Consider the following 25,012-nt stretch of genomic DNA (forward strand, 5'->3'; position numbering starts at 1 on the left):
ATAGAAAACTAGCAACATAAATAGACAGAAGTGGGTTATGTAGAGACTAAAACATAGACAAAAGAGAGTTGGGCAAGCGGGATATTGTCAGAATCCACCGTGACGCCAAAAAGATTGTAGTATTTTAGAAGTATTTTTTTGCGGTATTTTAAAGTTTTCTTACCATATAGCAATAATTGAGCCTAAACAATTCAAAAACTGCAAATGAAGGCCAAGCTACATGTACCAGTTATATTTAAAAATTCGGAAATCATACTTTTAAGTTTTTAAAAAATCTGAAAAAAATTCTAGATGTAGCCAATGATGAAATCTATAAACGTACAAAATCTCAATGTGAAATTCTTTGTATTGTAGGCTACACAAAAATAAAAAAATCTGACAATTTTTATAGTTTTGAAATGGACACTATTCACTATACATAGACCCACACATTTATCATTTTTGTGTAGCCTAAAATACTAAGAATTTCACGTTGAGATTTTACATGTTCTTAGATTCCATCGATGGCTACATCCAGATTTTTTCTCAATTTTTTGGAACAAAAAAATATGATTTCCGAATTTTTCAAAATAAAGAGCTACATGTATTTTAGTGAAGAAAACAATAATAATAAAATATCTAATGTCCGTACACAGCCAAACTTCATCTCCTCTCTGCCGTAGCTTTCTTTCGTCTTCCTCTTCGTCCTCAGTCCCGAGTCCCGACCTACCAACCCCAAATCTCTCCTACACTCTTCTACCACTGCCTGCACTCCAGCTGCCGCCGTGCCGTAGCTCACCGTCGCCGCCGACACCTCAATCCTGCCCCCTCCCCCTCCCCCTCCCCAAACACCCCGCCTCTGACGCGCGTCGCCGCCATCGCCGTTCCCGTTCTTCCTCACTGCGTCAGCGCGTTCGTGCTGTCCCCGCCACGTCGCAGCCTTTGGCCATTGGGGTCTTGAGGTATGAGCTTGTTTTCGTCCATTGATTAGTTGAATCCTACATACCTCAACAATTTCTGTGTGTGCCGGACTGCCGATGCGTACCCGGCACACCATCTAGATCCGCCCCTGCTGCTTGGATGCACATTCTGGAATTATCCGTCCACTAAAACCATTTCAAACATAAGAATGAATCAAATTGTTGCCTGACGGATTACAGCCCTTCATATATCAGCTAGTGAAAACATTTCATTAGGATTGAGATGAACTCTTGTTTGCATGAAACTGAACAATTTGGCCAAACCTGAACCAGTGATCTGCGTCTCTATAATTTACCAAAGTTATCTTCCTCTAGTGCTCACCCTTTTTCATTTATTTGCGTCACCATGAAATCTCGATTAATGTAGGACTAGTAAAGAAAGTAGACAAGACCAACAGGACATAGACCTTTGATGCCAAATCCAAAGAAAGAGTGTCACACAAGAAAAGGGCTGACATTCTAAATGCACACGTGAAGCAAATAATTGCTTTGAATTCAAAGAAATTAGGGCAATGATTTTTAAGTACCCAGGTTCAACACAAAATCCCTGGAACGGACATGACGATGTGCAGTTACTGAAAGGAAAAAAAAACAAAGTTACATGGCCGCTGGCGGAGAGCCTCAACGCCGTCCATCTTCTGACCCAGACCGTGCAATGTTATGCTCACCTGATCTGGCTGCGCGCTGGCATGTCCTTGGTATCAGATCATCAGATCTTGCTGCCAACGGTCACCACTCTCCAAGGTCACTGTCCACCAATGCCAAAACAGGGAGCCACAGGGAAGGAAACCGACGGAGGATGCACAGTCCATTACTTCATCTAAGGCGTTGGTACATGATTGAACTGCAAGATGTTCAGGCTTTGTAACATTTCCTTCTTAAGCACACCGTTTAATTTTTTAATGAGCGGGCAACTCTGATTATCTTATGAGTGTAAAAACGACACTACAAACTTCAACATAAATTAACATGGCATATATCAGCTACTAAAAAACATTTCATTAGGATAGAGATGGACTATTGTTTGCATGAAACTGAACGATTTGGCTAAACCTGAATCAGTAATCTGCGTCTCTATAATTTCCCAAAGTTATCTTCCTCTAGAGCTCACCCTCATTCATTTATCTCTACTACCATGAAATCTCGATTAATGTAGTAAACAAAGTAGACTGGACCACTGGATGCCAAATACTAGACGATAAAGGCATCAGTGCCATAGACCACGAACTACATCCAGAAGTGCCAAAGTAGGCTGATGCCCATTCTGGCGTAGAACGCGTGACACGAGGTGACAGCACACATGAAATTGCTTTGATTCTTCATGTTCAGTACAAATCGTATAATTCATGAATAAATTAGGACAACGATCTGTAAGTAGCTAGGTTCAACACAAAGCAACATCCCTGGAATGGACTTGACGATCTGCAGTTACTGAAAGGAAAAACAAAACATACAAAGTTACATGGGCTCTGGCGGAGAGCCTCAACGTCGTCCATCTTCTGCCTCAGGCCATGCAATGTAATGCGCACCTGATCTACTTTTAGATTTACTGAAGTTTAGGAAAGAAATAATGCTTCGCCATGACCCGCTTAATGATCATGTAAATTTCTATTGAAAATCAACATTCTCTTTCACCTGTTGTAATACATTATAGTGATGCGGTGTGTTAATGCTCCATATTGTCATTTATGTGATGTTTGCTATGGATTTGATTTCAGTATCTATGGTGAAGAAGGCGGTGGCAGAGGTCTCAGTATGAACAGGCACTAAAAGGAAATTTCTACATTTCAGTGTTCTGTTGGGTGGAGGGAGGGCTTTTCGTTGGTCCAGTGGTGAAATGGATGCCCTAATCCATCTAACTACTTGACAGAACACGATAGTTGACGACTTCACTGTAAATATATAGCTCAGTTAAAAACTTATTTCATACTCAACATGCCACCATGGTGGGGAAGGTCTTCATCCAAAGAAGTAAAGAAGACTGCCAAAGAAAATCTAATTGACACATTTCAGCGGTTTATAAGTCCAAGTGAGCAAAAAGGGAGCACAAAATCACGAGGGAGTCGCAGACGCAGTAAAAACCCAACCTCTGAGAAAGGTTGCTGGTCTACTGCACAATCACGCTCCACATCCCCTTCGAAAGAGGTTTCTCGCTGTCAAAGCTTTGCCGCAGATAGAGCACATGCACAACCACTTCCTCTTCCTAGATCACGTGCTGCAGTGACACGTACTGTTTCTGATATTACTGGCTCAAAGCCCACTTTGGAAAAACGTGAGAAAGGACAACAACTACCACTGCCTGCCCTGAACCGGCTTCAGAAAAGACCTGAAACTAGTGAATCTGTTGCAGAATTGCCAATTGCTTCTGTCTCCAGCAACTGTTCTATTGACAGTGATGATCGTGGAGATTGTCAGCTTCAGAGCCCTGTGGGAAATGATCCTGAAGTTGTGGCTAATGTTGCAACACCGAGTAGTTCAAGGTATGCTCCTTAGTGCATTTTTTCATCAAAAACATCCTTTTGTTTTTGTAATCACTCACACACATGTTCTGTCTGTGAAGCTTTGTGCATAAAGAGTGCTCAGGTGCTATCACAAGAAAGAGCACCAAGGAAGTGACGAAGCCGAGCAATGCTTTTCTCGGTAACCAAATTCTCTCCACATCTCCAAGTGTTACGGTCACTGACAGTTACCAATCCAATTTACAAAGCTCACGACAAGTTGCACTAGAGAGTGCTCCAAATAGTTTGATGTCAAGCCCTTCTCAAAGCCCAAGAACAATATTTCCTGACCAAATCCCAACTTCAGCCTTTTGGGCAGTGAAGCCTCATGCAGATATAACTTTCCTTGGGTCTGGTCAGTGCTCCAGTCCAGGTTCAGGGCAAACATCTGGGCATAATTCAGTTGGAGGTGATATGCTAGCTCAACTCTTCTGGCAGCCTAGCCGAGGCAGTCCAGAGTATTCACCAATTCCCAGCCCAAGAATGACGAGTCCTGGTCCAAGTTCGAGGGTGCATAGCGGAAGTGTCTCTCCGTTGCATCCAAGGGCTGGAGGGGTGGCATCTGAATCTCCTACTAATCGGCGTGATGAAGTGAAGAGGAAGCAAACCCACAGATTGCCCCTTCCACCGTTAAGCATCTCTAACGGTTCCCCCTTTTTGCCAAATAACTCTGCCCCAACAAGTCCTATATCTCGTAGTCCTGGTAGGGCAGAGAATCCACCTAGTCCTGGATCACGGTGGAAGAAGGGAAAGCTGATTGGACGTGGGACATTCGGCCATGTATATGTTGGCTTTAACAGGTATGTTTTTTCCATGCTTGAAGTTTGAAGATCTTCAATTCAATATGTATTAGAAATGGAAACGTGGCATGCTTTTCATAAATAAACCTATAAGTTAGAAGGCTGTTTGGTGAAATGTTGTATTTTCTGTTGTGATCACACTTGCTATGCATTCAAATGTTTGTCCTTCTGCTATTTACTTCTCATGGATGTGTTGATGTACCACTACTGTTACAAGAAAAAATGGTGTTTAGTCAAGTTGCACCCTTGCTATGAATTCCACCCTACAATCTTACTAACCCCTCTCACCCAACTCTTGTATAATGTCTCTCTTCTATAATTCTTTCTCAAACTGCATTTGCAAACCAAATTAAATATGGTGATTAAATGATTAATTAGTTGGCATGTTTGGAATGAGGTCACCGCCATAACTAGACATCATCTATTCATTGAAAATAAGTTAATGCTAAAACATTGTAGTATTTGTAATTGTGGTAATAATAAATTATCTTAGCTGGCTTCATGTTGCGGGGTCCCCTCATTACTCCTTTACCATTGAAGTGGCCCTGCGACCATTTTGTGTGTCAGAGTCCACAAACACTCCCGTGACTCTTGAGTTTAAAAGCATTCTCACAGCTTATTTTGTGCTTTGCACACACTTCACAAGTATCTCAGTCTGCAAAGATCCCTGCCGCCATTACTTCATTAATTTCAATGAACAGCACTAGAAAAAAAAGTAGCAATTAACAAACCAGACAGCATGTTAGCGATCACACAGAATAAAAACCCGTTCTTTGACTTGTCTTTTATCGGCTTGCTCTTACTCTCCCCTGTCATGTCTGCAACCTTGAGTGCACTGAATTACTACACGAGATGTCAAACTCTACTGCTTCATTTGTATTTTGAGGTTTTGGTTTTAAATGACAGAAAAAGTAGCATCTGAGTGGAGTTGGCAAGTGGAGGATGCTTACGAGGGTGTAGTTTTACAATTTCCGCTTGTTTCAAATATTATGCACTGAATGTTCTATTTCGATTGCTCCTCCTATGCTTCATCACTTTAATTTTGTACATTTGTTTTTGCCGTTTGTCGTTCGTATGACTGTCTCAGTGATAGAGGCGAAATGTGTGCAATGAAGGAGGTTACTCTTTTCTCAGATGACCCTAAGTCAAAAGAAAGTGCAAGGCAATTGGGCCAGGTATGCCCATTTTCCATGTTTAGTAGTCACAATTCAATTTTTTTGGTTGATTTATTGTTACTTACCTTTTTAATGTTATTGGTTCATTTCTCAGGAAATATCACTTCTGAGCCGGCTGCAACATCCAAATATTGTACGATACTATGGAACTGAAACGGTATAATTTTCATCAGTTATCATTTACTTCTTGTAGTATTCATACTTTCATAGAGCTCATACTATTGTTATCTTACTTGCACCTTTTTATGATCACATTGGTAGCTGAACAGTTTATGCTCTCCGAACTCCTTTTCTTTCATTGTGTGAAAAACTCAACAGATAATGTGGCCTACATAATTTTCCAAGCCCACTTTTTTCTGTATGTTTTTTTCTAAATACGTCATATAATTAGCTATATATCCAAAACAGGTCGATGATAAGCTTTATATATACCTTGAGTATGTGTCTGGTGGATCCATCCATAAGCTTCTCCAGGAGTATGGGCAATTTGGTGAACAAGCAATTCGCAGTTATACTAAGCAAATACTTTTGGGCTTAGCCTATTTGCATGCAAAGAATACAGTTCACAGGTAGCATTCCATTTACTTTAATTGATTACTTCTTTAGTCAAATTTAGATATGCTTCTGAGTGTTAATTACTTTTCATATTTGTGTGTATTTACGTCCTAAATTTCAGGGATATCAAAGGTGCAAACATATTAGTAGACCCTAATGGCCGTGTAAAGCTTGCTGACTTCGGAATGGCGAAACATGTAAAGTTTCTGTTCATCTTTCTATGTGTTAATACTACTAGCTCAGCATTCAAACAAGAACAGTGTTAGCTAGAATACCATAAATAGTGTCTGTAGGATGAAATGGTATACGTTACACTTAGTGCGTTTCTCCACTCATGCTGATCACCGCTTGAGCTTGATCAACATCTATGATAGGAATACCACTTTATTTTAGTCCTTTCCATCCCTGCCAACATATCTGCCGACTTACTTGTAGAAGGGTTTTCTCTCTCTCAAATAGTTTGTTTACCCATAAGTCATGAGCTTGTATAAACTTGCTTTCTATTTTTTTAGATCAATGGGCAGCAGTGTCCGTTCTCATTGAAGGGTAGCCCATACTGGATGGCTCCTGAGGTATTGCTCCAAATCTTGCCTTTTCGTGGATATCTTCTCTTCAACAATATAAAACACAAGTCACACAACCTTCTTTCCTATTCTCTTACACTTACAAGTATGCAGGTTATAAAGAATTCTAGCGGATGTAATCTTTCTGTTGACATATGGAGTTTAGGATGCACGGTTCTAGAGATGGCTACCTCAAAACCTCCGTGGAGCCAATATGAAGGGGTCAGTACTAGATTCTGAAGCTACAATTTATATTTGTTCATGGAGTATAAATTTCTCGGCAAGGGAGAAGCTGCTGCTTAAGCTGCACGCTGTATATTTTTGCCTCTGTTGCATTATAATCAGCAGTTATGCATTTTGTTGGAGATGCATGAAAGCAACCGAGTTGATCCAAATAGGGTCAGTGGGCTGTTTCACTTTGGATTTCTTCTGTTGAACAATAACAGAATAATATCTGAGACAATTCCTTCTAAGCCACTTAAAGTTGCCCCCATTCACTAATCTTGCTGTTAAAAGGTGATTGAAATTTTGGCCATCTTGTGCCATTGTCACAGCTCAGTTTATCCCATTTGCCATTGATCCCTGAAAAGTTGTCAATTTCTTGTCAAATGCCAATCGTACCCTCACAAAGTACTATGGCACTTGTCATTTCTTCATCCTCTGTGTCATCTCTCTTGTACACCCTCCAAAGATCTTGAAACACTGCTACCTTGCGAGGTAGACAGCATTGGATCTAGTGAAGTACGGGCATAGGAGGCTAGCCGATTTGGGGTGGAGGTTGTAGGCGGCACACTCTACCAGCCAGGAAGCAGAGGAAGATGAAGAAAATTGGGAAGGGCAGCTCTGCCCTCTTGCAGTCCACTTGACATGAGGCTAACACCACATGGTTGGAAGTGGCATGAAGGGACCAAAAAGTGAACTCGGTGGCTTAAAAGGGATCATATTTTTTGAGTGGCAGATCAGGAAACAACTTTTAGTCTCATTTAAGAAATGTGCACATAATTTTTTTGATTATTTTTAACCTGGATGCAGGCACAATAATCTCTTTCTTCAGTATTTTATTTTCCCACGTTGACACAGCTAACTCTTTCTCATTTACAGATTGCTGCAATGTTTAAAATAGGAAACAGTAAGGAGCTGCCACCAATACCAGATCACCTCTCTGAAGAGGGCAAAGATTTCATACGACAATGTCTTCAACGTGATCCATCTAATCGTCCAACAGCAGTGGAACTTTTGCAACATTCATTTATACGAAGTGCATCACTGCTTGAAAATTCAGTTTCCTATGCTCCATTGGAACAGTTGCCTGCCATATCTTGCAAACCAAGTTCTAATAAGGTACTAATAGTTGATTGTTAATGAAAAAGAGTTACTCCTAGACTAAACAATTATCATGATTGTTGAGCATGCAGCTGTATAGTTTTTTTTTGCAAATTTCATAAGAACTCCTGTTTTTACTTTATTTTGCTTTATAGTTTCCTTTCATTTGTTCCGCCATGGCTCTCTAAGGGTAGCAGGGATATATCTTGGTGAGAGACCTATTTTTGTGTATTGAATGCCCAGTTTGACGTGGCTCTTGTGACATCCCAGGTGGTCGGGCACACCAGAAATATGTCCTCTTTGGGTCTGGAAGGGCAATCCATTTACCAAAGAAGAGCTGCAAAATTTTCCTCAACACGCAGGTAATCCATTCACCATTTCCTGCATTGTCATTCTTTGGTGTATTCGAACTAAACTGTCCTGAATGCGCAGTAACTAACCAGTATCTATCAGCTTGGAAATGTTGCACCCTGAATTAGAATTGCAACCAATATATTGCAACTACATCAGTGTTCCATATTGTACTGAACTACTATTTCCTGCTACATACTTTATTTTAACAGTTGGCCTCTCACACATCCAATTGTGCCAATTCGGTCGTACTGTACCTAAAGAAAATGAGACTTGCAGATGAAACTACACACACACGCACAAATTAAAACCTTGCCATTCTTCAGTTTCTGCTGCTGTCCTACCCCACTGTTAACACTTCAGAAGTGTATAAAGCTCACATTGTTATTGCATTTTACCGTTGTGCTTTGTTATGCTACTGCAGTCTTTTTTAATCAACCATAGTCATGCAATCCTGTAAAGAAAATATATGCACCCGGTGATTTCCTTTATATCTGCATAAAATGCTTGCCCTCTAATTATTACTGCTCTGCAGCGATATTAGAATACGGAGTAATATATCTTGCCCAGTTTCTCCGTGTGGAAGTCCTCTTCTGAGATCAAGATCTCCACAACATCAAAATGGTCGAATGTCACCATCTCCAATTTCTAGCCCCAGAACTACTTCGGGTGCTTCCACTCCTGTGACAGGTGGCAGTGGAGCTATTCCTTTTAATCATAATAGACAACCAGCTTACAGTAACGAGGGCTTCACAATTACATCAAGAGGCCTAGATGAACAGGCCAGTCGGCCTCTAGATCCAGTTGTTGGTCGTTATGGTAGACCACAACAGTTCTCGACAGGCATTCAGGAGAGGGTGGTCTCTGAAGCTGACATTCCAAAACCTCAGTCTGGAAAAATGAGACGAAGGAGTGTGCGAGATTTGCATGATATGACATTGCCTTCCAAGCATGTTTCTCAGCATGGGGTCGGGAATCATGTGAAGCTAAAACCTTCACTTGGCTTGACATCTGGGAATCCACAACTTGTACGCAACCATGGTCATTGATTCTCAAGCAAAGATTGCATGATAGGCATTGAGCTGGAACTTGATGAGGTAGCTCCAGTGCTGGTTTGCCCATCTCTTTCTTAAGACCTGGAATTGTATCATAGTACCAGAATGATTCCAACTAATTATTTCAGATGCTGACAGTTGGCAATTGATATAGATTCTCCAGTGCCATTCCTATTGTTTCAACTAAAGGTACGTCTCTTGTCAGACTTTACTGAGAACTATCAGATTCAATATTTCTTTTCAAAAAGGCGAAGGAATAGGAAATTTTACATTCTCCTATGCAGTCAAAATGATTGAAATACAATATTTACACTATTAACACCTTTTACAGCATCACTCGCTATATGGTATTATCAGTTAGTGACTTACTACCATTAGTGCTGTATATTTCCCTGGTCTGCTTAAGGCACAAAATCTTGAATGCATAAAATTTGACTAGCTAACACCGTTACTCAGCAGTGTATTTCATTGCTAAAATTTTATGGCCTGGTTATTTATAAATTACTTCTCGTAACATTCTAAAAATGGCCTCAGATTCATGAAGCGAATCAAGTGAGTTCTAACTGCATATTCATTAGTCTTTTGGAGAACTCAAATATCACCTCATGGACTTTAATTATTATGCACATTGTGGACACTAAAACCTGCCCTGGTCAGAAGACTCAGAATCCATGTTAACATGGCATTCTTAATTTACAGATGAGACCTGCCCTACCTGGAAAAGGCGGAAGCTGCCAGACTACCTGGCCCGTAATTGTATATTAGAGCTTCTTTATACCTCTCGTATCTACATTTTCGTATCTTTTTTTCTTATGTTATTTGGAGGCCATTGAACTCCCTTGTACAAAAATGAAACTGATCAAGCAGCTCATGTTTCGCACATGAGAACAATTGAGGCATTCACTATTGCCCAAATATTAACAATTATGAATCTCATTCCATGTAGCAATCTTCTGCCATGCTAGCTCCACAGTGGAAGTGTTGTAATAACTGTAGTTAGTACTAGGCCAATCCATAATTGTATCCATTATTACTCTGGACATGGTACAAAATGTCCTGATCGTTAATTGAATTAACATCCTCAAAATGTATCCTGCGTTAATGTTTCCTTTTTGTTGTTTGGCTGGTTGATGAAGTGGTCCCTCGGTGCAGCCAACTCCCATTGTGTTCTTCAGTTTCATCTTTTTTACAGTGGAAAATATGGCCCTCTCGAGCTTTTGTGTGCTGTTCTTGGATATTTTTTCCCAATTGAGGAGCTTCAGCTAACAATTTCATCTAACATGAAACCAATAGGTCACAATCATAGTTGTCAGAATCATGATTCTACTATATGATTCTACGACTTTACGATCCAAATTGACTAGAACGATTCAATAATTCCGCTAGGTAGAATATAAGATTTTACAATTCTGAAAGTTAAAATCCTACGATTTGCGATCCTACCGTAGAAGTTCCGATCCGAATCAGAATCACAACTCTGACAACATTGACACAATGATTTATTACAGTTTCCAGAATCAAAACCCTCACTCCTGGAAGTTCCAACAGATTACACCACATTACTGTTATACTAGACTAACTAGATTGCAGAACCTACAGCGCCACAGGGACAGACAACCAAGTTCTTTGCATTTCATGTGGCCTTGTTTACTTGTCAGGTATTTTTGGGGTTCACAGAGTATTTTCCCGGCCCACCATCTAATCCCTGAAAATCCCGCCGAGGCCGTTTACTTCTAGCGTTTATTCCCGCTTTCTCCCGGCCCATCCCGAAAAATCCCCCCGCACATAGAACAGATCTCGTGTATTTTGACCCAGGGTCTGGAGTGCGGACGCCGTCCTCGCCTCGGGATGCCACCGACGACGCTCGCCGCCGTGGACTCCTCGCCGCCGTCATCAAGCTCAACAAGAAAAAGGCTCTCGCTGCCGACTACCGCATCGAGATATGGCAGATCCCCTTCGTCAGGCGCACCAAGTGAATACCCATCTCTTCCGTGCTGATTGATGCATCGCCCTTTCTTGCTTTTCTTCTTGGAAATTTTCAAATCGATCTGGATGCGTATAGTGTACTTCTTCCTTTTGATAGTTTGGCTGGACTGTGTCAGGTAGCTCTGTATTTACGGGATTACATCAACCACATTATGATGAGGATGATATCCAATGGTGATGCCCCTATAGATGCTACTATGTATTTTCTGTACCTCAAATTAAGAAGCAAGCTGTGTCTGATGTTTCTCTGAGATGGGCGAGCACAAAGTTAAAGTTTCCGTATTTATTTGTGAAGATGTTGCCTCTCAGTAGATGCCATGTTCGACCGTTGCCTCTTAGTGGACACCATGTTCGACTGTTACATAAATTTCGCACGTCATCAAGCTGAAGTTTATGTATTTATTTGTCTTGTCATGTAAAATTAAACTTTATATTTGCTTCTGAAATGGTTATTGTAAAGAAATTCATATATCGAGTGCAAAGATTGGATTTTTACTCGAGTCACTATGTGTATGTACGGGTTGTAAAGTTACAGCTTTTATCATCTAGCTTCATACACCACAATCCCCTACCATCCCAAAAATCGAAGTAACTAGAGGGGTTAGAAAAATCTGGGGAAATTTAGGAAAAAGTGGGGATTGGGTGAAATTGAGGGTTTCACCAAATCCCCTCCCATCCCCAACCCCTAGAGGTTTGAAAATACTCTAGGAGTAAACAAGGCCACAAAGTTTTTTCTCAGCACATCCAAAGATAGCAAGAGATCATGCTAACAGACTCTGATTCTTCTTGTTCTTGGCTAAACATGTACCTTCCAAATCATGCAAATGCACTGGAAATTTGTTTTTGGATGAAAAATCCGTGTTCAGAAATTACTGCACCCTTGATGGGGTTCTGTGTGAGTGTGAAGGCACACTGTACCCTCAGCTTCCGAAAGTGTGTATTGGTGCCTTACGAGTTTGGACACGCCAGAGCAACCAGCACAATCAACAGGCAACCCATGTGCCGTCGCGTAGGGCATGTAGTAGCATGCACTATTGCCCTTTACACCGTGTGTGTCATCAATAATCTTCAACTTCATCTTCATAGTTGTCCTGGCTTCTGCCCCACAAGGCCACAGCCTACCAAAGCGACCAGGTCCACCACTACCGTTGCGCGCTGCAGATTCAAATGATATCAAATTTCTCCAATCCACAAACTGGCATGCACTCATCGCATGTGTCATGAGTTCGCTACTAGGGTTCAGTGCTCTCGTAGACCATAGCATTACTCAATTCAGATCAAAACCTTTCTCTACCTTTTTTTTAAAAAACTTCTGCTGTTACGGATTTTCCCGATATGATCATCGGTAGTTTTGTTTTCTCTCCTTGTAGTTTATGCTCGCTAATAGCTAGGACAATGTAAGAATTGTTGTCGACATTCCAAATGCATAACCGATAAAGGGAGAAGACAACGGGAAACTACAACAAGAAGTCATAACTTAAATATCCACGATAAGCACACACAGAACTGAGTACCGAATTACACAAGTCTGGATTCAAATAGGAGAGAACATTTCAAAGAGAGATGGAGAGTCAACGATGGACACGCTAGGTAGGGCGAGGGAAACAAGACATCACAAGAAGCTCGATCTTCCGATTGGTAGCAGCAGCAGCTTAAGACCTGCTCTTGAACGGAATTGCTCGGATGATCACTTGGTGGTAGACGGCAGCCAAAGCAGCGCCAACGAAGGGGCCGACCCAGAAGATCCACTGTGAAATGAAACAAGGTTAGGTATGACCTCTCCAGTGTATTGATAGGCTAAGCATGAGGAAACATATCGATGTGCTATATCATCCACAATTGTCTATATAAACTGATAGGTGTCAGCTACATATTATGAAACATATCACTTTTCAGAACAAATGAGCTATAAACATCTATTGGTAGCATAGCCCTATGCTAGTATATGTTAAGTGTATGATTATCCCATTTTTTGAGGAAGTGTATGAATAATTGTGGTTGGTTACATATACACCTGATCAGTTCAGACTTTCCAGAACTAAAGAACATAACAGAACTGTGCACCAACTAACTACTAAATATGCCCCACAGGAAGTGCTGATTACATGTCTGGTATTATTTGGTCGGAAGCAGTTTGATTTTTAGAGGAACAACTTGTTGAAAACGGCAAGTAGGCCAGAGTGGGTTTCACTCACATGGTCATTCCAGGCATGGTCCCTGTTGTAGATGATGGCAGCCCCAAGGCTCCTAGCTGGGTTGATGCCGGTGCCAGTGATGGGGATGGTGGCCAGATGGACCAGGAACACCGCAAATCCAATCGGAAGAGGGGCGAGGATCTGTTTTCACCAACAACGGATGGAAAAATATTACAATCTGTACCGAAATAGCTAGCAAAATTATACATTAGAGGATAACTATATACACAATTTGCTAGAGCAAGCAAGATCAACCGAATAATCTAAATTCAAGCCATCAATTGCATACCACATTATACCACTTAAAAGCTTTAGACGTATCAGTTCACTGTATTTACATACAGGAGACGTATTTACATGTAGGAGGTAGATGTTCACCAGAATATGCCAGAGGTCGATTTTAGCATGTAGTATTGTACATATCAAACAAAACTAAGAAGTAAAGATGTAGAGCAGTTACCGGAACATGGGAGTCCCTGGCATTCCTCTTGGCGTCAGTAGCCGAGAAGACGGTGTAGACCAGGACAAAGGTGCCAATGATCTCAGCACCAAGGCCATCACCCTTGGTGTAGCCTTTGGCAACTACATTGGCGCCACCGCCGTTGCCCATGTACAGCCCCTGCTGGAAGCCCTTCACAACTCCAGCTCCACAGATGGCCCCTAGGCATTGCATAATTATGTAGAAGATGGCCCTGGTCAGGGACAGCTTCCTGGCCAAGAAGAGCCCAAAAGTCACTGCTGGGTTGATGTGTCCTCCTGTTGTAGTAGCAGATAGCAGAGATTAGCGGACAGTATGGTTTTTGTTGTTACGTCATGTTTGTTCCTCTCTTAGATTTCATATATTCAGACTAACCAGGCAGAACCTGAGATTCAGAAGAAGCAGTACTGAAAATTGGACCACAAATTTACTGACGTAGTAGTTTACTGAGAGACAGTGTACAAATTGACAATAAAAGCGGTTTTATAACTATAAATGCTGAATTTTCCGTATAGCAATGTTCAAGCAGGTAGAATTGCACAAATATGACTGTATATCTGTTCACCTCCAAGTATCAACATCAACCAATCAAAGTGATGTTTGTCTATGTGCGCTAGTACATTTCAACAGCTTTGAGTATTAAGATTTGGGGTATTACAGAAGCACTATATGAAAAGATGAGCTTTATCCTATTGTTAGGAATCCTGCCTTTGCGTAAAAGCAGGGTTTCGTATACAGCAGCAGTACAGAGTGTGCCGTACTGCCGTCAAATCCAAATGTCAAAATTGATACTAAATTACAGTAGGACAGAACTTGAGGTGCAAGGGAGGTATATGTTGGTACAAGAACAAAAAGGTAATTAAGAAGGTGCATGTGCACGGCAAAATCTAGAAGAAATAAAGCTGACAGCCGCCCTGCCTAATCAAGAGAAGGAAGGAAGTGTAGGCTGACCAGAGATGCCGGCGGTGCAGTAGACGAGGGCGAAGATCATGCCCCCGAAGGACCATGCGATGCCCTGGATGCCGACGGTGGCGCACTTGGAGGGGGACTTGGAGACGCCCATGACGGTGAGGACGGTGATGTAGAGGAAGAGGAAGGTGGCGATGAACTCGGCGATGCCTGCGCGGTAGAAGGACCAGGACTTGAGCTCCCCGGGCTCGAACAGCGGCGCCGGCGGCGGCTCCTTGTAGTCCTTGTCGTCGCCGCCGCCCTGCGCCGCCGTCCCGATGGGCTGCCGCTCCGAGAACTTGTTCGCGCCCAGGCGCACGTCCTCCTCCTTCCCCTCCATTTTTCTTCGACTTGGGCAGCTAGCTCTGCTGGCTCTCTCTTCTTGGGATTGAAGCAGCGGCGGTGAGTGTGTTGTGAGGTGGTGCAGCACGCGCGAGGGTGTTATTAAAGGCAGGAGCGGCAGCGAGCGAGGACGGCACAGTGAAGAAGGTGGTTCTGGAAAGGGGGGGAGCGGAGGTGGTGACTGATGAGCACGGGAGTGTCGAGTGGGGGCAGAACAATGGAGTGGGAGTTGGTTGGGTGCCTTTTTCGCTTTATTATCACCATTTGTCTCTAAGCTTATCCAATCCGAGCATTCTGTTATTGCATTTGTCTGCACTAAGCATAGTTGTTTCAGAGTGAGCTGTGCCTAATCAGATTAAGGAAAAGTGCAACGCAGCGTTTACAGTAGAAATGATCGGATTGGAAAATTATTCAGAAAGTATTCCAAAGAAACGATCCATGATAAGGGCATCTCCAGCGGGTCCACGCATTTCGAACGCTTAAAATATACGGGAGGGTCTGTTTACGTCGGCCCACAGACGGTGGACGTAAAAATAGTCACGCACATGTTTCCGTCGGGATGTCTCCAGCGGCCCGATGCATATTGGCCGCAGATCATTTTTTTTCTGAAATATCGAAAAACGAGAGAAACAAGCAAATAGCATGAGCATATAGCCATCATATTGGCTAAAATTGAGGTCTCAAATAAGTTCATCACATTGTGCATAAGGTACGGCACAAAGTAGTCTAAAAGGTACCCAAACATGCCCAGAACATTAAATATAGTCCAAAAAGAGGTCATGGTGCTTGACAATGGCGCCGCAGATCAGGCGTCTCGCGCGTGGATTTCGGCGGGCTTCTTTATGAATCAGACCCTGGTGTCGTCTTCCATGTTGCTCAACTCGGCCAGCATGAGAGCATCTCCAGTCGCGTCCCCCAAAGGGATTTGGGGCGCGCCGGACAAAAAAACGTTCCCAGCCACGTCATCCAAAGCTGTTTTTTGTCCGGCACGCCCCGATACGGTGTCCGGCGCCCCGAGCCCGTCCCCGCCCCACATGGGACGCTGTGGGCACGCCGGACACAACAAAAAGAGAGGCGAGGCATGGTAGGACTGACGCGTCAGCGGCACATTCAAGTTTGGACCTAACCGTCGCCTACCTCGCGAAGGAAGTTATTCGCGCGCAGTGACACACGACCGAAGCGCCGCAACTTTGCCTTAATGGTGACGGAGGGGCAGGCGAGAAGTCTCGTCGGTGCTGCACAGCCTCCACGCGTCGCCGGTGTTCGCACGCCACTGCACGTTCCCGCGCTTTCTTCCCGCCGCTTCTGGCCTCTTCCCGCGCTTTCTTCCCGATGCCGGCGTCTATAAAACGCCCCCCGGCTCAATGGCAGCCACCACAGCCGCCGGCACCCCTTTCTCCGCCACAAGCACATCCCACGTCGCTCGAACACCACTGCGCAATGATGAACCGCCCCGGCGCCGGCCAGTTCCCTCCACCGCCGTCTCCTCCACCACCTCCACCACCGGAAGCACCGCAGTTCGACATCGACACCACCGCAGAGGAAGTGGCGCGGCGGCGCCGGTCGGAGCGGGTTCGTGCAGATCGGCTGCATCATCTGGCGGCAATGGAGCAGCGGGAGCGTCAGCAGCGGGAGGAGGTGGCGCTGGCGGACAACATTGCGGCGTTGGACGCCACCACGCAGGAAGAGGCGCGGCGGCGCCGGATGGAGGAGATGGCCTAGTGGTGGTGTGCAGAGCGGCGGCACCAGCGCATGGAGCGGGAGCTCCAGTACCGTCAACGACGGGAGGTGATCGAGGAGCGGCGGCGGGAGGCGGTGGAGCGTCAGCAGCGGCAGGTGGTGGAGAAGCGTGAGCAGTGGGAGGTGGCACTGGCGGCAACGAAGGTGGCCTGGGTGCGAGGGCGGATGCGTTGGCGGCGCACCTGGAGGCGCGAATGAAGGAGGAGGAGGAGGCGGAGGAGGAGGAGGCGGAGCAGGAGGACGACGAAGACGAGTTCGAGCGGTCCGACGGCGACGGGCCGCACCCGGACGAGGCGGCGGATCAGCAACGCGCGCTCATCGAGTCCTTCGAGTCGGAGAAGAAGCTCCAGGACGACGCGCGTGCCCGCGAAGAGGCGCAGATTCATCGTGCCATCGAGCTCTCCCTCCAGGCGGCGCAGCAGGGGAGGGCAGGCGACGAAGTGCTGCTGGAGCAGCGGCGTCTGGTCACCGCCCTACGCATGGAGTGGAGCGCGCAGCTGGAGCTACGGCGGAGGGGTGGCGACGATGGGGCAGGACCGTCGAACGCACCGCTAGGCGGTCAGTAGGCTAGGGTTTAGATGAAATCTAGCCGTTTTCATTCAAACTTTGTAATATATAATCAAATTTGAATGAAAATCTTTATTTTCGTGCACTACTTTTCATTTGGGGTGGGCGTTTGGGGGACGCGGCTGGGGAGCGACGTCCCCCAAACGCGGCACAAACAAAATATGTCCCCCAAATGCTCAATCTGGCGGCCTTTGGGGGACGGTTTGGGGGACGCGACTGGAGATGCTCTGATCCTTGTGTTCTCTGCCAGGATCTTGGCCTCGGCGTCCATCCTTCTGGCCTCGGCGTCCATCCTTTTGGCCTCGGCATCACGTATTTTGGCCTCGGCGTCTGCCTTTTTGGCCTCGACGTCCATCCTTTGGACCTCAATGACCTCTTTGGTGACGTTGAGGTAGATGGCAGTTGCGACCTCTTTTTTCAGACGCTTCTTCTCGTCCCTTTTATCTAGGGCGGCTTGAGAGTCCGCCATGATCTTCTCCAAGGTCTGGCTCAACGCAAGGGCTCATGCCTCCCGGGCAAGATCAGCCTTGGTAGACTTATGGCCGCGGGGATGAGGTGGAAGGGCTTTCTGCCCAGGATCGTCGTCTTCGCCGTCGACGACAACCGTTGCTGTCCCATTCTTGACAACTTCATGGTAGGTTGCATAGCCAACCCTCCACTTTGACGCGTCCTTCAACTTCTCATAACAATGGACCATATATAAGCCCTTCCTATGTGTTGCCTTGAACTTCTCCAAGGCCCTGGGTACCTGCAATTGGTAAAAGTTAGGTTCATGGTTTGCTAATGCTAAGTACATATATGGAATGATGATGCTCGTTTCTTTAGCACTCCAAGAACGCCCGTGCTGCTCTAGGGATGGGAAACAACAATGACCGACGACAGCGCATAACTTGGAGGTCTCTTATTTGATGTAATTCCATCTTTTTCTGATGGACTCTTCCGTGCGATCGCTTTTCATCTCGTAGGGCGCGTGACGCTTTCTCTCTTCGTACTCTTGGACCACCTTAGCTTAGTAGACCTTGCCCTTTTGCAGGGCACCATTTATGTAGTCATGGCTGGCCGCGAGCCACGTATCACACAAACATTTGTCCTCGTCGTCGTTGAAGCCGCCGGTCCTGTGGCTCTCCCCTTCTTCTTGCCAGCATCATCCCTGGTCAGGACGTGCCCCATTGGCACCTCCTCATCGGCATCGACGCAGACGGTTGTTGCCTGCGTGGGTTGGGTGGAGAACAACCGTTCGCCATCGATGTCCACCCCATCCTATGTTTGTGGCCACTGATCCTGCATCCCTGTCTCGATGCTGACTTCGCCAACGAAGCCGCCGCCGAAGATTATGGCATGGATATCACCCTCATTGCGTCCCGTCCAATAGGCCTAAGAATCACTGGAAGTCAGACGATGTCATTTCCTCAAACAGGGTGCGGGGGACCGGCATGCTCTCCTTCTGGATGTTAGATGTATATATCTGTATATTGTAGTTTCCCCATATGTTAGGGGGCTTTCTGCATATGTGCACCTGTACATGTACTATATATTGTGGCCTTTGGCCCCCTGGTAATACAACAAGCATATTGCCCTAACATGGTATCAGAGCCAATTTTGGTCCTCTTTTTCTTCTAGTCCGTGCGTTTTGGCTTGTTCCGCCGCCCTGCCTCTCCTTCGCCGGCCGTCGCCTCTCCTCCGCCGGCTGCTGACCGCCGCGCCGGCCGCCGCCCGCCTCTCCCGCCGCGCCGGCCGCCGCCCCGCCATCTCCTCCGCCGGCCGCCTCTCTCGCCGCCGGCCGCCTCTTCCCCCGCCGGCGCCTCTCCTGCCACCGGCCGCCTCTCCCGTCGGCCGCCCCGCCTCTCCCGCCGGCCGCCGCCCTTCACTGGCCGCGTGTGTGCCGGTCGCTGCCCGCTCGGTTGTTTTCCCGTCGGGCTCGGTTAGTCGATCTCGATCTGTTTCTTTGATCTGAAAAAAAGCGAAAAAAGCTATGTCTTCCTCGGGCTATGTTGCGATCCCTTGCTGCCCGGTGACCTTTGATGGCGCAAATTACCCTGATTTTGCTGCCTTCATGCGCGTCCACATGCGCGGTCTTCGTCTTTGGGGTGTGCTCTCTGGCGAGGTCTCCTGTCCGCCGCACCCGTTGCTCCTACGGTGCCTGTTGCACCGCCACCTGTTGCCCTTGCCCCTGATGCTACTCAGGCGGATAAGGATGCAGCCAAGAGTGCTGATGACACTGCTCTAGCTGATTATGACCGGAAGGTCCATGACCACTCTACTGCCGTTGCGACTTACCGGATGGATCTGACCGAGTACACTCAGTGGATAGTTGAGGATGCTCGTGCTGTTCTTACCTCCAGTGTTCTGCCTCAGTATGCGGCTGAGTTTATGGGTCTTCGCACTGCTGCTGCTCAGTGGGCTTTTCTTCGTCAGCGCTATCAGCCGTCTGGGATGCTCTCTACCTATCTGTGGTCCGCCAGGAGCATGCCCTTCGACGAGGTGATTCTACTATTGATGAGTTCTACACTCAGAGTGCTGCTATTTGGCGTCAGCTTGATTCTCTCCGTACAACTGTGTGTGCCACCTGTCCCTGCTGTCTGACTCTGCGCGCGGATATGGAGTTTCAGCGCGTTTTTGAGTTCTTGTCGTGGCTCCGTAAGGAGTTTGAGCCGCGCCGGGCCCAGCTGCTTGCCCGTGGTCGTGTTCCACTCTCTGAGGTACTTGCTGAGCTTCGTGCTGAGGAGACTCGTCTTCGTGGTGCTGGTCTTCTTGAGGTTCCCTCTGTTCTTGCTGCTCGTGGCCCTCCTGTGCCGTCTGCTCGTGGACCTCCTATGCTGCCGGCTTCGTTGCGGCCTCCGGCACAGCCGATACTTCCTACTCCTCCATTCCAGGGTCAGCGTCATCGCCAGCAGCCTCGTGGTTCGACATCACCTCCTTGCACCTAATGTGGCAGGACTGGCCACACTATCTCTACTTGCTGGCAGAGGGATCCCAACTTACATCTGCCGCAGCATACTCGTCGTCAGGCTGGTTCTTCAGGATCTTCTGCTTTTGCGCTATTTGATCAGGACATTATCCGTGGTCTTCGTGGTTTGCTCGCTGGTACAGGCTCTTCCTTGACGGGTACTGCTGGTTCTGTGCCTGGCTCTTCTGGCACCGCGCGATCACCACCTTCCACACAGTCAGGTACGTCATCCCTTTGGTATCTGGATTCTGGAGCTTCTTTTCATATGACCTCTGCGTCTTCTATTCTTTCTGCTCTTCGCTCTCTTGTTTCTTCGGTTCGTGTTATCACGGCTGATGGTACCTCTCTCCTTGTTTCCAGTCGAGGCACCCTTTCTACTACCTCTTTCTCTGTTCCTGATGTTTCTCATGTTCCTAGTCTTAAGATGAACCTGTTCTCTCGCTAGTCAGCCTATCGATTCTGGTTGTTGCGTCATTCTTGACGCTGATTCTTGTGCTGTTCGGGACCGCCGTACACGTGCCCTGGTTGGAGCTGGCCCTCGCAGCCTTGAGTCCCCGGGGCTCGGGAGTTAGATCGGCTTCGCGTTCCTTCCGCCGCCACTTCATCCGCAGCTCTCCTGCGGTTGCTGCTTCTGTCACTGGATTTTTTCAGCAGTGGCATCATCGGCTGGGTCACCTCTGTGGCTCCCGTTTATCGTCATTAGTTCATCGTGGTCTTCTGGGGTCTGTCTCAGGAGATGTGTCTTTGCATTCGTGTCAGGGTTGTAGGCTAGGCAAACAGATTCAGCTTCCCTATCCTACTAGTGCGTCTGTATCTCATCGACCTTTTGATTTAGTTCATTCGGATGTTTGGGGTCCGGCTCCCTTTCCTTCGAAAGAGGGTCGTCGATACTATATTTTGTTTATTGATGATTTTTCGCGATACACCTGGTTGTTTCTTATGCACTCTCGCAGTGAGGTGCTTTCTATTTATCAGCGTTTTGCAGCCATGGTTCGTACTCAGTATTCCACGCCTATTTGTGTGTTTCGTGCTGACTCTGCAGGAGAGTATATCTCTCAGCACCTACGTGATGTTCTTGCTGAGCAGGGCATGATGACCCACAAGTATAGGGGATCGCAACAGTCTTCGAGGGAAGTAAAACCCAATTTATTGATTCGACACAAGGGGAGACAAAGAACACTTGGAAGCCTTAACAACGGAGTTGTCAATTCAGTTGCACTGGAAACGGACTTGCTCGCAAGAGTTTATCGGTAGTAATAGTTTTATAGCAAGTAGCAGTAGTGAAATAACAGCAGCAGAGTAACAAAGACAGCAGTAGTGATTTTAGTAAACAAGCAGGATTAAAATATCGTAGGCACGGGGACGGATGATGGGCGTTGCATGGATGAGAGAAACTCATGTAACAATCATAGCAGGGCATTTGCGAGATAATAATAAAACGGTGTCCAAGTACAAAGCAATCAATAGGCATGTGTTCCATATATAGTCGTGCGTGCTCGCAATGAGAAACTTGCACAACATCTTTTGTCCTACCAGCCAGTGGCAGCACGGCCTCAAGGGAAACTACTCGGATATTAAGGTACTCCTTTTAATAGAGTACCGGAGCAAAGCATTAACACTCCGTGAACACATGTGATCCTCACATCGCTACCATTCCCTCCGGTTGTCCCGATTTCGTCACTTCGGGGCCATCGGTTCCGGACAACGACATGTGTATACAACTTATAGGTAAGACCATAAACAATGAATATCTTGATGAAGCAATAACATGTTCAGATCTGAGATCATGGCACTCGGGCCCTAGTGACAAGCATTAAGCATAACAAGTTGCAACAATATCATCAAAGTACCAATTACTGGACACTAGGCACTATGCCCTAACAATCTTATGCTATTACATGACCAATCTCATCCAATCCCTACCATCCCCTTCGGCCTACAGCGGGGAATTACTCACACATGGATGGGGGAAACATGGCTGGTTGATGTAGAGGCGTTGGCGGTGATGGCGGTGATGATCTCCTCCAATTCCTCGTCCCGGCGGAGTGCCGAACCGGAGACTTCGGCTCCCGCGACGGAGTTTCACGATGTGGCGGCGTTCTGGAGGGTTTCTGGCGACTTCCACTTCTTTCTTGGCGTTTTTAGGTCGAGGCGAATAAATAGTCGGAAGGAGGGCGTCGGAGGCCGGCCGAGGGGGCCACACCACAGGGCCGCGCGGGCCCCCCCTGGGCCGCGCCGCCCCATGGTGTGGGGCCCTCGGGCCTCCACTTCAATTGTCCTTCTGGCTCCGTTAGTTTCCTGGGAAAATAGGGCCTTCTGCATAAATTCCGAGGTTTTTCCCGAAAGTTGGATTTCCGCACAAAAACGAGACACCGTGAGCAGCTTCGCTGAAAACAGCGTTAGTCCGTGTTAGTTGCATCCAAAATACACAAATTAGAGGCAAAACAATAGCAAAAGTGTTCGGGAAAGTAGATACGTTTTGGACGTATCAACTCCCCCCAAGCTTAGCTTATTGCTTGTCCTCAAGCAATTCAGTTAACAACTGAGCGATAAAAGAACTTTCACGAACACATTTGCTCATATGATGTATATATTCTCATGCAAAGGCTAATACTTAAGCAGTTCATAATGAGATACATGCAAATAAGATCATCTAACAGTTATGTCAATCATGGAGAGGCACCAACAATTAATAAGAAGCATCATGAATCATGTATATAAGCAAGATTGCAATGTTCATAAGAGAGTATGATAAAGTGGTATCTCGCTTGCCTGTATTTGGTTGGCAAAACATAAATGCCCGAGCACCTCTGGAGTTCATAGAAAGACTAGAAGTAGTGATTGTCAAAAGATAAATGCATCAAAGTTATACCACAGTCAATCATATTTTGAGACAAGCATATTATACTAAGAATGACAGTTGTGCTCTCAAGATAATGCTCAAAGAAATAATGGAGACACAACATAAAAGTAAAAGATTGACCCTTCGCAGAGGGAAGCAGGGATTAACATGCGCTAGAGCTTTTCATTTTTATAAATCTGGAGTAAAATTATTTTGAGAGGTGTTTGTTGTTGTCAACGAATGGTAATGGGTACACTAACTACCTCGCCAACCGGACTTTCAAGAGCGGCTCCCATGAATTATTGCATATTTATTTGGCACTCCTTCCAACCTTTCTTTCACAAACCGTGGCTAACCGAATCCTCGGGTGCCTGCCAACAATCTCATACCATGAAGGAGTGCCCTTTTTTATTTTGGTTTTATTATGATGATGACACTCCCCCCAACCTTTGCTTACACAAGCCATGGCTAACCGAATTCTTCGGGTGCCGTCCAACAATCACAAACCATGGAGGAGTGTCTATTTAAGTTAATTAATTCGGGATCGGGAATCCCATTGCCAGCTCTTTTTGCAAAATTATTGGATAAGCGGATGTGCCACTAGTCCATATGAGAGTCCGTCAAAAGTAAATGACAAGGTTGAAAGCTAAACACCACATACTTCCTCATGAGCTATGAAACATAAACACAAATTGAGAAGCATTTTGAAGGTTTTAAAGGTAGCGCATGAGAATTTACTTGGAATGGTTTGAAATGCCATGCATAGGTATTTATGGTGGACACTTTTGGAACAACTTGGTTTTCAGGTGTTTGGAAGCACGAGCAGCGTTCCCGCTCAGTACAAGTGAAGGCTAGCAAAAGACTAGGGAGCGACAAATCAAGAGAGCAGGAATCGTCATAATCATGCTTGCGGCAAAATAAATTAACGGAGGCATAAAAGTGATACAAGAACTCGAAGCAATATAGATCATCGAGGCTTAATTGACTTTTTGTTCAGTCATATGCATGCGTGAGCATGTGCCAAGTCGATATAAATGAATTATTCAGAGGAGGATACCACAATGCCATACTTACTTATGAATAAAACAATGCAAGCAAACATCCATGACATGCTACTCATATTAATAGATTGGAGCTAAACATGAGAGATCATAAACTACTAGACTTTCTCAAATAACATATACCTCACATGAACCAACTAAGCATGCTCACATGGATGAGTATATGTACAAAAATGAAAACAAATAGAGTTCATACCAGCCTCTCACCACAATCGGATTGTCGTAGATCGTCATTATTGCCTTTTCACTTGTGCAGCTTGGATAATATGAAATGAAAACCACGCTCCAGCCACCGAAGACCATTGAACTCATAAAGAACTTTACAAACCAAAGAAGAACAGCAAATATTTTTGGTGTTTTCAAATTGCAAATAAGAACAAGAGGAAACAAACAAACAAAGCAAAATCTTTTTGGGTTTTCTTATAGCAAACTAGCAATAGCAAATAAAGCGAAACAAATGCAAGAAACCAAAGCAAACAAATGGTGAAGAGAAACAACAGAAATATTTTTGGTCTTTTTGTGTTTTGGGAAGGAAACAAAGCAAAAACAAGAAATAACAAACTAAAAGAAACACATAAAAGCGAGATGGCAGAAATCTGCCAAAACTCGACAAGCAGATGCAAATCG

At 45.5% G+C, this 25,012-nt stretch overlaps 2 protein-coding genes across 4 annotated transcripts; one reads left to right on the forward strand and one right to left on the reverse strand.

Annotated features, from left to right (window-relative positions):
- Positions 1-840: 840 nt before the first annotated feature.
- LOC124692435 (mitogen-activated protein kinase kinase kinase YODA-like) lies at positions 841-10,381 on the forward strand. Of its 3 annotated transcripts, XM_047225812.1 has the most exons (14): positions 842-941; positions 2,678-3,439; positions 3,520-4,257; positions 5,345-5,432; positions 5,527-5,589; positions 5,841-6,001; positions 6,109-6,184; positions 6,500-6,559; positions 6,665-6,772; positions 7,652-7,891; positions 8,144-8,235; positions 8,760-9,321; positions 9,408-9,468; positions 9,979-10,381. In XM_047225812.1, exons 2-12 carry the CDS (start codon positions 2,895-2,897, stop codon positions 9,271-9,273), a joined length of 2,685 nt encoding a protein of 894 aa, XP_047081768.1. In that variant the 5' UTR covers positions 842-941; positions 2,678-2,894; the 3' UTR covers positions 9,274-9,321; positions 9,408-9,468; positions 9,979-10,381. The 3 variants fall into 3 exon arrangements, with proteins under 3 accessions (XP_047081769.1, XP_047081768.1, XP_047081767.1); XM_047225813.1 differs by having other exon boundaries at positions 841-941; positions 8,769-9,468; XM_047225811.1 differs by having other exon boundaries at positions 8,760-9,468.
- A 2,357-nt stretch (positions 10,382-12,738) lies between these two features.
- On the reverse strand, positions 12,739-15,376 carry LOC124692437 (aquaporin PIP1-1-like). The gene is made up of 4 exons (XM_047225814.1): positions 14,890-15,376; positions 13,921-14,216; positions 13,461-13,601; positions 12,739-13,013 (listed from the first exon to the last, which is right to left on the reverse strand). Exons 1-4 carry the CDS (start codon positions 15,224-15,226, stop codon positions 12,918-12,920), a joined length of 870 nt encoding a protein of 289 aa, XP_047081770.1. The 5' UTR covers positions 15,227-15,376; the 3' UTR covers positions 12,739-12,917.
- Between the last annotated feature and the right edge of the window lie 9,636 nt (positions 15,377-25,012).

The sequence above is a fragment of the Lolium rigidum genome, chromosome 2, assembly GCF_022539505.1.
Source record: "Lolium rigidum isolate FL_2022 chromosome 2, APGP_CSIRO_Lrig_0.1, whole genome shotgun sequence".
Taxonomy (NCBI): domain Eukaryota; kingdom Viridiplantae; phylum Streptophyta; class Magnoliopsida; order Poales; family Poaceae; genus Lolium; species Lolium rigidum.